The 13,282-nt window shown below is 44.3% G+C and overlaps 1 protein-coding gene across 1 annotated transcript in view; it reads left to right on the top strand.

Annotated features, from left to right (window-relative positions):
- Positions 1-13,282, top strand: part of LOC126177114 (carcinine transporter-like) — a 668,824-nt gene that overhangs the window by 142,660 nt on the left and 512,882 nt on the right. Inside the window, exon 4 of the mRNA XM_049924381.1 lies at positions 10,845-11,002. Coding sequence (XP_049780338.1) covers positions 10,845-11,002 — 158 coding nt within the window. The remainder of the gene's footprint in view (positions 1-10,844; positions 11,003-13,282) is intronic.

The following is a 13,282-nucleotide window of genomic DNA, read 5'->3' as shown; positions in this document are numbered from 1 at the left end:
TTCCTCGCCCTACATCTGTTTAGGAACTGCAGGCCTTCTTGGGGAAAATAGCATACTATCACAAGTTTTTACCGTCTGCGGCTTCGGTGGCTCAGCCGTTGCATCGCCTGTTGCATAAAAACGTGCCTTTTCACTGGTCCGCGTCATGCGATGCGGCTTTCCAGAAATTGAAGACTATGCTGAAACAGGCCCCATGCCTGGCTACTTATTGACCTGGCCAACATCTTGTTCTTGCCACAGACGCCTCTCAATACGGGGTCGGTGCAGTCCTTGCGCACCGTTTTTCTGACGGTTTGGAACAACCCATTGCTTATGCCTCCAAAACGCTCACGGATGCCCAACAAAAGTATTCTCAAATTGAGAAAGAAGCTTTGGCCATTATTTATGCTCTTCATAAGTTTGGTGTTTTTCTCTATGGCTCAAAATTTCATCATGTTACGTATCACAAACCACTTGTTTCCTTATTTCATCCATCAACGTCACTTCCCGACAAGGCTGCACACCGCCTCCAGCGTTGGGCTCTTTACTTGTCTCGTTTCAATTATGAGATTCATTTCCGGCCAATGGCTCAACATGCAAATGCTGATGCTCTGTCTCACCTTCGCATGGGTCCTGATAAGGCATTCGATAGGGATGAACTTTTGTGTTTCCACCTGGATGTTGCCGAGCAGCGGGTTGTGGACGGGTTCCCCATCACTGGGGACAGGCTGGCGGCTGCTACGGGTTCTGACCCTACCCTCTCCGGGTTTTATGCTGTATTCATAAGGGTTGGCCAGATCGCCCATCTGCTAAGACTTCTGATCCATTGCGGAACTACTACGCTTTGCGCTACCGCCTCACAGCTAGGGATGGTGTTATCCTCCTTTCCACTGACAATGCTTCACCACGTGTTGTGGTCCCTGCATCTTTGCGTGCTTCGGTCTTGCGCCTTCTTCACCAAGGGCACTGGGGTGTGTCTCGCACAAAATCTCTGACGCGCCGTCATGTGTACTGGCCTGGCATCGACTCTGAAATAGCACACATGGTCGCTACCTGCGGCCCTTGTGCGTCACAGGCCGCTGCCCCGAAGTCATCTTTGTCACCGTGGCCTTCGGCTGAGAAGCCCTGGCAGCGCATTCATGCTGACTTTGCGGGACCCTTTTTAGGTACTTATTGGCTCCTTGTAATTCTACATCTACATCTACATCCATACTCCGCAAACCACCTGACGGTGTGTGGCGGAGGGTACCTTCAGTACCTCTATCGGTTCTCCCTTCTATTCCAGTCTCGTATTGTTCGTGGAAAGAAGGATTGTCGGTATGCCTCTGTGTGGGCTCTAATCTCTCTGATTTTATCCTCATGGTCTCTTCGCGAGATATACGTAGGAGGGAGCAATATACTGCTTGACTCTTCGGTGAAGGTATGTTCTCGAAACTTTGACAAAAGCCCGTACCGAGCTACTGAGCGTCTCTCCTGCAGAGTCTTCCACTGGAGTTTATCTATCATCTCCGTAACGCTTTCGCTATTACTAAATGATCCTGTAACGAAGCGCGCTGCTCTCCGTTGGATCTTCTCTATGTCTTGTATCAACCCTATCTGGTACGGATCCCACACTGCTGAGCAGTATTCAAGCAGTGGGCGAACAAGCGTACTGTAACCTACTTCCTTTGTTTTCGGATTGCATTTCCTTAGGATTCTTCCAATGAATCTCAGTCTGGCATCTGCTTTACCGACAATCAACATTATATGATCATTCCATTTTAAATCACTCCTAATGCGTACTCCCAGATAATTTATGGTATTAACTGCTTCCAGTTGCTGACCTGCTATTTTGTAGCTAAATGATAAAGGATCTATCTTTCTGTGTATTCGCAGCACATTACACTTGTCTACATTGAGATTCAGTTGCCATTCCCTGCACCATGCGTCAATTCGCTGCAGATCCTCCTGCATTTCAGTACAATTTTCCATTGTTACAACCTCTCGATACACCACAGCATCATCTGCAAAAAGCCTCAGTGAACTTCCGATGTCATCCACCAGGTTATTTATGTATATTGTGAATAGCAATGGTCCTATGACACTCCCCTGCGGCACACCTGAAATTACTCTTACTTCGGAAGACTTCTCTCCATTGAGAATAACATGCTGCGTCCTGTTATCTAGGAACTCCTCAATCCAATCACACAATTGGTCTGATAGTCCATATGCTCTTACTTTGTTCAATAAACGACTGTGGGGAACTGTATCGAACGCCTTGCGGAAGTCAAGAAACACGGCATCTACCTGTGAACCCGTGTCTATGGCCCTCTGAGTCTCGTGGACGAATAGCGCGAGCTGGGTTTCACATGACCGTCTTTTTCGAAACCCATGCTGATTCCTACAGAGTAGATTTCTAGTCTCCAGAAAAGTCATTATACTCGAACACAATACGTGTTCCAAAATTCTACAACTGATCGACGTTAGAGATATAGGTCTATAGTTCTGCACATCTGTTCGACGTCCCTTCTTGAAAACGGGGATGACCTGTGCCCTTTTCCAATCCTTTGGAACGCTACGCTCTTCTAGAGACCTACGGTACACCGCTGCAAGAAGGGGGGCAAGTTCCTTCGCGTACTCTGTGTAAAATTGAACTGGTATCCCATCAGGTCCAGAGGCCTTTCCTCTTTTGAGCGATTTTAATTGTTTCTCTATCCCTCTGTCGTCTATTTCGATATCTACCATTTTGTCATCTGTGCGACAATCTAGAGAAGGAACTACAGTGCAATCTTCCTCTGTGAAACAACTTTGGAAAAAGACATTTAGTATTTCGGCCTTTAGTCTGTCATCCTCTGTTTCAGTACCATTTTGGTCACAGAGTGTCTGGACATTTTGTTTTGATCCACCTACCGCTTTGACATAAGACCAAAATTTCTTAGGATTTTCTGCCAAGTCAGTACATAGAACTTTACTTTCGAATTCATTGAACGCCTCTCGCATAGCTCTCTTCACACTACATTTCGCTTCGCGTAATTTTTGTTTGTCTGCAAGGCTTTGGCTATGTTTATGTTTGCTGTGAAGTTCCCTTTGCTTCCGCAGCTGTTTTCTAACTCGGTTGTTGAACCACGGTGGCTCTTTTCCATCTCTTACGATCTTGCTTGGCACATACTCATCTAACGCATATTGTACGATGGTTTTGAACTTTGTCCACTGATCCTCAACACTATCAGTACTTGAGACAAAACTTTTGTGTTGAGCCAACAGGTACTCTGAAATCTGCTTTTTGTCACTTTTTCTAAACAGAAAAATCTTCCTACCCTTTTTAATATTCCTATTTACGGCTGAAATCATCGATGCCGTAACCGCTTTATGATCACTGATTCCCTGTTCTGCGTTAACTTTTTCAAATAGTTCTGGTCTGTTTGTCACCAGAAGGTCTAATATGTTATCGCCACGAGTCGGTTCTCTGTTTAACTGCTCAAGGTAGTTTTCAGATAAAGCACTTAAAAAAATTTCACTGGAGTCTTTGTCCCTGCCACCCGTTATGAACGCCTACTCTAACTTTCCTTTCATTGTCCGTTGCACGTGCCTACCACCGTGGCAACCACCAGTGCTCTCGCCCACATTTTTTCTTTGGAAGGCCTCCCCTTTACTCTTGTTACTGATAATGGTCCGCAATTTGCCTCTTCCAAATTTGCGGATTTTTGTGCTCGTCACGGCGTTGTGCATGTCACGGCCCTGCCGTTCCATCAACAATCCAACGGTGAGGCTGAACGACTGGTCCGCACATTTAAGGCTCAGATGCAGAAACTTCTGACTTCTTCTACTGCTGATGATGCACTTCTCCAGTTTCTGGCGTCTTACCGTTTCACCCCCATGGACGACCACAGCCCGGCTGAGCTCTTACATGGCCGACAGCCCCGCACGCTACTTCATCTTCTGCGGCCTTCCACCTAACGGCCGCGGGTGCCTTCACTTGGCCGGTTCACCGCCGACGACCTCGTCTGGGTAGGGGGATATGGCAGGCGGCCAAAATGGAGCCCGGGCCGCATCTTACGACACCGTGGCAGATGCCTGTATGAAATCCAGATGGACACGGGTGTTGCAGTGCGTCATTTGGACCAGCTTCGGCCTCGTGTGCCGGGAACGCCTGTTCCGAATGCCGCTACACCACCTTCCGCTCTACCTGACACTCGGGATCTTGGCATCTCTCAATACTCACAACGCAGCCCTCTCACCATCATCGCGATGCCAGCACAAGAACGGACGCCACCAGGAGACGTGCCCATGCAGGAACCGGAGGACCATCCTCTGTCAGAGCAAATCTACTCGCCTCCTCCTCCAATGGACGCCGACACATCGCCCATGTCTCCTGTCATATCAACTGGACTTGCCGCAACGGGCATTGGTGCATGGGGGCCCCGCAGATTCGACCCCTACGTCTCCTGTCATCTCGACCCGTTATCATCGGGGACACTTCCGTCCGTACGGGAAGCCACCTCCTCGAGACTTTATGGCGAGTCAAACAACGTCTATGGACGTTAGCCATCTCCAGGACACCTCCATCAAGATCAGTGCAACAATTTCAAAGGGGGGAAAAGTGTTGTGACTCGCCGATCATTCAAAGCACCGCAGCGCAATTACACATGTCCTCTACGTGCGGTGCTGTCTGCCAGCCATGCAGCAGCTGCGCCACCTAAGCGGCCAGCCGAGCAGCGGCCGCTATACTGGGACTCAGTGCTCATTCGAATGCTAACGTGTACACATGTCTTGCTTGTCAACTTACTCTGTGACTTATATGTGTTGTGTCGTTCTGAAATATATGTGTTAAACTTGACGTTATAACACTTTTAGCCTACTTTAATAGTGTAGTTTTACACTGTAAGCACCACAGAAAATTTTGCATTTCACATAATCAGCCATGTACAGGAATTCAAATGTTGCCTGTTCTGCTGAAATCATACAGTTAGTATCAGACTTTTTAGCGTGACTGGTATTAACTGGAGCAAGTGAGTTTAAAGCTATTGTTTTATGGCTGCAGCCCCACAACACTGCACTTCTGACCTGTGGTCATCTGGAAAATTTTGATTCATTCGACTTTTCCTACCCTCTCTGACTTTACTGTCAGGTTCTTATTCTCCATACTACATCATTACCAACATGTTCCAGAAAACTGTGTGCAAAAATGCAATTTTTCAGAGGGTCATATCTCAGGTTCTATTGATCACAGAAATAATAGGTCAGGTGTTTTCATAGCACTTGGCCTAGTGGCCATTTGTATGACTATTGGAACAGTGGCTATAGTGCAGCTATCCTATAGCACAAGATCAATGTTAAAACATTTCACATTTCCTCCAGCCAAGGTACTTTTGCAAATCAGTTGCCCTTTAGCATTACGTGTGGCATAGGGTGGGCCTTAGGTGGCTTATAATAATTTCTATTCGTGGCAGGTCATCAAAATTTTTACCATATATTCTTAAGATAGTATTCTCAAGGAATATCAAAACTTTTTTTTAATATCATTATCCCTTACCGAGGAGAAGAGGTTCAAAGTTACTGTACTTATGAAATATCCAGTTTGGAGCATAAATGTCATTTTCACTGACGTAATGAATACATGGCAAGAGTTTAAGGGCCATCGCAAGGGTGCAGATGCCACCAAACATATTTTTGATCAGCATTTTTTCACTAATAAAACTTCATGACGTGCAGTCCCTGTATAATGGGCACTTCTCACCTCTACAGATATGGCCAGAGTGGTACAGTAGATTCAAAAAATAGACTAAATAAGGTCTTAACGTGCCAAAAAATAACTTAAAATGACTGCCAAAATTATTTAAAACTGGAAAGACAGAAAATTCATTAAAATATTTCTAATAACTTTTCTACTCTTTTACAATGCAAACCATAAGCTGAGCATTTTCGATGAATTGTGATCAATGAGCAAATTATTAAGAAAAAATGTAAAGCAAACAATTTTGGGTTAACCTTATATTCTGCATACTTAATTACTTTTAATATGTGTCAAAGTATGTAAATGTGCGGAACTATATAAATAAACTGTCAGAACATCACTGACCTCTAGAATTCATTTTATGTAAGTAGCATACACTGCTGTAGCAGGGAAAGATGGGAACCAGCGGAAAAATTTCATGCCTGAGCACAAAAAAAGGTGAATATTTTCCTCTTAAAAAGACTCTGACAGAAAACTGGGAAACCAACTGCCTCAGAAATTTCTCACTAAAAATTTTGGCATACGAACATATTCGTGCTTTTTGTGCTGAATGACAATAGCAGAGAGAGATGGGGACACCGAAAGAGAGAGGAGACAATGCCAGTTGGAGAGAAAGAGGGATGAGACATTGATGGTGGGAGAGAAAATGTGGCAAGGAAAGAGAGAGACTGATAAAGACAGTAACAGTGGGTGTTAAAGAGAGGAGATAATACTGGTCAGTAAGAGACAGTGGCAGTAAGAGAGAAAGAGAGATGGGTTGAAATAGATGTAGTTGGAGAAAAAGAGAGATGAGACAGTGGAAATGAAAAATACAGTTAAGTGAGGTCCATACATAGGCTTTGGGGGGGGGGGGGTGTCTACACCCTCTCAGACAGGTGACCTTTAACAAGCAGGTGTAGGGGAAGGTACATACTGTAACAAAATTTTAAGCATGTGGTTGCATGGAGAAAAGTAAGTTGAAGCCCTCTCTCTCTCTCTCTCTCTCTTCACCCTCTCTGTCTGTCTCTCTCTCTCCCTCCCCCCCCCCCCCCCTAGAACTTTTGAGCTGTCGAGATATGGTGGAGACAGAAGTAGTTGGGAAGAAAGACAAAAAGAGGCAATGAAAGAGAGAGAGGAGACGTTGGCAATGGGATATGCTGTAAATTAGTGGGAGAAAAAGGAGACAATTGGAGAGAGACATGTTTATATAGACAGTGTCAGTGAGAGCGAGATGGGACTACAAACGCTTAACTTAAATTCAAGGAGAGATGGGGTAAAAGGATTCAGAATGTTCCATGTCAAAGAGGCGCAAAATGTTTGCATGCCAAAATTTTTTGTGAGGAAGGCAGAATGAGGATTGTGGCAGCTGGTTCCCAACTTTGCTCTGAGAGTCTTTTAAAGAGGAATATACTTGTCTCTTTTGTTCTAACAAGAGCATTTTTCTGCTGGTACAGAGGTAAGTCCAAATCCTCCGATGGCCAGTCTAAACCCGCTTTCCAACATACTCTTTCTGAATAAAATTATCTGGACACCTCCACATAATACGAAATTGATGACTAGATGTCATGAGAGGTGGGCCTCCAGTATAAAGTACGGCTAGCTGTATCATGTTATCAGTAGAGAAACAGTAACAGCAGATGAGTCTGTAAGGGGAGGGCTCAGTGACTTCGATCATGGTCCAGTCAGTGAATGACATCTGTAACAAATCCATGAGGGACATTTCAGTCCTTCTAAGCTACCAAAGTCAACTGTGAAGTGGAAATGCGAAGGAACATACACAGCTAAACCAACACCAGGCAGACCTGTACTGAGGGACAAGGACCATTGAGCACTACAAAAGGTTGTTGTAAAAAAAATCGCATGAAATCAACAGAAGGAATAATTCACGAGTTCCGAAGTGTACCAGCTGTCCGGCTAGCATAATGACTGTGCATAGGAAGTTAAAAAGAATGGGGTACAATGGTCAGGCAGGTCCTAATAATCCATACATTCCTGTAGTCAATATTAAGCGAAACTTGAGGTGGTGTAAAGAGGTGTGTCACTGAGCAGTGGATGACCGGAAGCAAGTGATTTGGAGTGATGAATCATACTATATACTGTGGCATTCTGATGCAAATGTTTGGATATGGCAAATGTATGAAGAACGTTAACTGCCAACCATAACGCACGAAGGAGGTGGTGTTACAGTGAGGTGATGCCTTTTATGGAAAGAGTGTGGTTTCCTTTTTGTGCTTAAGAAACCACAAGATTCAGATGGATGTGAACAGATTTTACACCATTGTGGATTTCCTACAGTTAAGGAACAGTTCACAGTTGATGGACCTTGTCATAAAACATCATCTGTAAGGCAATGGTTATGCACAATAACATTCCTGAAATAGACTGGTCTACACAGTGTCCTGATTTGAACCCAGTGGAACACCTTTGTGATGAATTTTCAAGCTGATAAAGAGCCTTGATTTGACAATGGGCTGTGTGACAATTAATAATAAAGCAGTGAAAGCGACTGAACAAACCTCCCTCCATTCTGATCTTTATGTATTTGTTGGTTGGTAAGTTCTCTTTCAGTGGATGTCATACAGGTCCAATTGGACATAGCAATGTTTGGATTACTTTTGCTGTGATGTGATGTATATCTGCATTTGTGGCTCGTCTTGAGTGTTTTAGGCTCTAGACCCCCAGCAGCCAACATTACTTCCTTCTCTGGTTTTGGCTCTTGAGGACGAATGGCATGCCATTCCTCCACAGATGTTCAGACACCTCACAGAACGTGTTCACAGCAGAGTTAAGTCATTATAAAGTCAAAGCATTGACACAAGACAAATAACGTACATTACTAATAGTCAGCAGTCTCAAACACCATACTGCCTGGTGTGTCTTCATATATAATCATAGCCATTCTAGTAACCCTTTAGTACTACTGAGTTACTTACACATTAACTCTAAAAAAACATAACTGACAAGATCGACAAATTCTGCCTTGCATATTTCACAGCAGTAGCAGTTTGTTAACTTTAAAATCATGACTACCTTAACAACATATTTTTGCATTTTGTAGCACCTTTCAGCCGGCCGGAGTGGTTCTAGGTGCTACAGTCTGGAACCGCGCGACCGCTGTGGTCGCAGGTCCGAATCCTGCCTCGGGCATGGATGTGTGTGATGTCCTTAGGTTAGTTAGGTTTAAGCAGTTCTAAGTTCTAGGGGACTGATGACCTCAGAAGTTAAATCCCATAGTGCTCAGAGCCTTTTTTTTCCTTTTTTTGTAGCACCTTTCCTGCTAATGATCTGCGGTTCCCTTTGATATCTGGCACTTCCCGTGTTGCTACTCGTGGTGCACCCTTTTCATCCTCACCTATTGTTCTTAATCATCGGTGCCTAGGAAGGCTTCGGCAACAACGTGCGAGCAACGTTCACCAGCTAGGTGCATTGCCAGCTGTAGTTCTTGAGAAAATTAATGAAAATTCTGTAAGTATTGTGACCAGTGCAGATGGACACGTCGCTACCTACTCTGCCGTGACAAAATAAAAGTGTAAACGTAGGTTTGATTAAGTGGGCTGTGAATTATGGTCGGTTTCAGTTCTTCTTCAGTCTTCTTAAAGAGGTTTTGCCAAATGGATGATAACTACACAACTGTGTTCACTAAGACTCTCATTCTCTGTTCAGCGTCATGAGTAAACCTTATACAACTATTTTTATCCCACACTGTTTGGTCCATCAACATATAAATAGGATATTTTCTTTATAAATTATAATCATACGACTAATGACTGTATCTACCAGTTGTACACTGCGGAGAAAAAAAATATTGCACTACCAAGAAGTTTTGTGACATAAACAAAAAGTAGTAGGCGTGTTTCACACGTCTGTTAAAATTTTATGACATTTGCATAAGAATTGCACTAGTAGTATGAGGACGCAAATCCAAGTTCACTTTAAATACGTGCTGTAATCGTAGTGATCATTATTTACCTTTGAGACTCTGACATTGAACGTGGTGAGTCGATGTTTGACAATAATGCCTTCAAGACAATGAATACGCCATTATCAACAGTCCACTGAGTTTGAACAAGGTCGTGTAATACGGTTACAAGAAGCTGCGGTATTGGAGAAAGACTTGGCAGGAATGTAGCTACTGTACATTACTGCTAGCAGCAGTGGTCACGAGAACGTACACTTGTAAGAAGACTGGGCTCCAGATGACGACGTGGCACTACCGAGAAGGAGACCAGTGTATGGCTCTGGCACACCGTACTACATCTGCAGCAGCAGCTGGCACCACAGTGACACAATGAACTGTTACGAATTGGACTCAGACGCTATGCAGCATGCATTGCGTTGATCCCAAACCACTGCCATCTGCAACTTCAGTGGTGTCAAGTGAGAGCTCGTTGAAAGGAAGGGTGGAGGTCTGTTGTGTTTTTTGATGACAGCTGGTTCTGCCTTCGTGCCAGTGGGGCCGGTGTGTTGGACACAAGGAGACCAGTAGAGGCCTGCAACCAACCTGCCTGCATGAAAGACACACTGGACCTACAGCCGATGTCAAAGTCTAGAGGGCGATTTTGTATGACAGCAGGAGCACTCTCGTGGTTATCCCACACACCCTGACTTCTAATTTGTATGTCCATCTGGTGATTTATTGTGCTCCCATTCACGAACAGCATTCCACGGGGTGTTTTCCAACAGGATAATGCTCGCCCACAAACCACTGCTGTAACCCGACATGCTCTACAGAGTGTTGACATGTTGCCTTCCCCTACTTGATCACCAGATCTGCCTCCAGTCGAGCACATGTGAGACATCATTCGTCAACCACAAACAGCAGTAACCATCCCTGCACAGACCGACTGAATGTAACAGGCCTGGAACTCCATCCCACAAACTTACATCTGGCACCTGTACAACACAATTCGTGCACATTTGCATGCTTGCATTCGAGAGTCTGTTGATTACACCACTGATTAATGTATCAGCATTTCACATCTGGAACGGCTTATCTCGCACTTACATTAACTTGTGATCCTGTAGTGTTAATCAATTAAATGTGTTATGTAGACAAATATATTCCAAAATTTCATTACTCCTCATTAATTATATTTTTGATGTTGTGGTTTTTTCTGTCTTTGTGTTGTCTAACGCTTACACAGGTGGTTGAGATGACTCTTGCCGATGACAGGTTTGGCCGACGCCCCCAGCAGCTGCTGTGCCTCTCAGCCCACGTGGTCAGCAGGCTGCTGGCTATGCTCGCTCCGCACGTGCTGCCGCTCTTCGTCCTGGCAGCGTCACTCGTCTCTGGTGCGGCCGGACCAATGGAGGAGTCTTTATTGGCTGTCGGTGAGTGCCAAAGCATCACACATTTGTTAATGGTACACTTCCAGGCATTCAGATGAGTTACTGTTTCCAAAATATTGCTCTAAAAATGAAAACAACTACTCTGATGATCATCTGGATGCACACCATTGATAAATCTCAGAAAATCTGAGATGTCACATCACACATTTAACTTCACAGGAATTTCAGCAATGTCGTTATTGTTATGATCCGAAGACTGGTTTGATGCAGCTCTCCACGCGAGTCCATCCTATGCAGGCGTCCTTATGTCTGCACAACTTCTGCTTCCTACACCCATTTGAACCTGTTTACTGTAATAAGTCCTTTCTCTCTCTCTTCAATTTTGTTCTGCACTTTCTTCCATTACCAAACTAATGATTCCTTGATGTCTCAGGATCTGTCCTATAACCTGGTCCCTTTTTTTAATCAAATTGTGCCATAAAATACTTTCTCCGTATTTTGATTCAGTACCACTTCATCAGGTGTTATATCTATCCATGTAATCTTCAATATACCTTTGTATCCCCACATTTCACAAGCTTTCATTTTCTTCCTCTTCAAACTACTCCTCGTCCACTGTTTGCATCATCATAGGATACTCTCCAGGCAAAGATCTTCAGAAAAAATCCCCAACATTTAAATTTATATTCGACAACAGATGAGTACCCAGGAACGTATTTATTTCATTTCTATTAGTCCACTCATCCATCCTCCTCTTTCTATCCGCCTCCACTATTCCTTCCCCTGCCCATTCCCTCCTTCCCCTTCTCTCTGTCCACCTCCTTCATCCACCACTCTCCATCCAACTCCTGCCTCTCTCTCTGTCCATCTCTTCCTCCTCTCCCTCTCTCTGTCCATCTCATCCCCTTTCATTCATATGTCCATTTCCTCTCCCCCCCCCCCCCCCCTCACCCTGCCTTCTCCTCCTCTTCCTTTCTATGTTCAGCACCTCCTCCCCAACTCTGTCCATCTACTCCTTCCCTCACATCTTCTGAACTATGGGTCTTACAATGATACAATTTTATATATACTTTCAGAGAGACCTGTTGATACTGTCTGCTAAATGTGTTGTGAATAGAGTTAGTAGTAAAGAAGTAATAAATATAAATGTATTGAGATGTGGTAATTACTGGTATGGCGGGTGTTATACTTATAACACAGAAAACACCATTTACTTTCACTACGTAATATTTTATTGGCACACGATAAATCAAAACACAAAGAAATAGTTTTCGACAATCATGGTAACAGTCATGACGAATGTCTCACACCAACTGGTCAACAACCAAAGTAAAGTAAAACGAAATACAAAAAAGGCAAAGACATTAATATTTTCTAGCAGTTCTGCCACAGAGAAAAAGTTGGCACCGAACATGGATTGTGAAAAGTCGTGGAGGTGTGGGACAGTGTAGTTATCAAGTATTGTTCTGGCGTTCAAACGCCTATAGTCCCCACAGAGTTGAAAGGAATTGTCCTTTTTGATAATGACATGTATTGGGGAAGACCACACACTGTCTGTGGGGCGGACTATACCCAAGCGTAAAAGTTCATTAATACATTCTTTGGCAGCAATCAGTTTTTTTGCATTGAGGTGACGTGGGCGAGAACGGACAGGCGGTCCCTCAGTTGTGTTAAGCCGGTGACAGACACCCGTAGTAATGGCCTTGATTTTGTGAATAGGTGTGGCCGAAATACGTGGAGGGACGTTATTGTCGGTGCGCGGTAAGTATGAAAGGAAACTAACCTGAAACACGTTATCATTGAATGGTAGTTCAGTGAAAGCTGCATTGTTGTCCGCGGAGCCTGTAACAGCTGTCTCCTCTGTGTTTTGATGAGAGGCGGACGGTGAAGCGCAGGGAGGGGGGTTGCTGGGCGGGTTGCCGTCTTCGCTGTCTGGGTCGTGGCATGCGCTGCTGTAGCTGTGTATAAACAGCAGTGCGGTACGCAGGTCTCGTGTAGTTTCATGCGTGTTATTACTTTTAATCTCGATCTCCTCTCTAAACCCGCACAATTCATCAGTCAGGGCATCACAACGCACCATGACTCCATTGCGCAACGGTAGTGCTTCTGACTCCAGATCAGAAGGTTGCATGTTCAGATCACGTTGGGGTCACCAGAATGGCGGGTTTTATACTTATAACACAGAAAACACCATTTACTTTCACTACGTAATATTTTATTGGCCCACGATAAATCAAAACACAAAGAAATAGTTTTCGGCAATCATGGTAACAGTCATGACGAATGTCTCACACCAACTGATCAACAACCAAAGTAAAGTAA

Source organism: Schistocerca cancellata, chromosome 3 (assembly GCF_023864275.1).
Source record: "Schistocerca cancellata isolate TAMUIC-IGC-003103 chromosome 3, iqSchCanc2.1, whole genome shotgun sequence".
Lineage (NCBI taxonomy): Eukaryota > Metazoa > Arthropoda > Insecta > Orthoptera > Acrididae > Schistocerca > Schistocerca cancellata.
The sequence above is the reverse complement of the archived record's forward strand: the minus strand, read 5'-3'. Positions and strand labels throughout refer to the sequence as shown.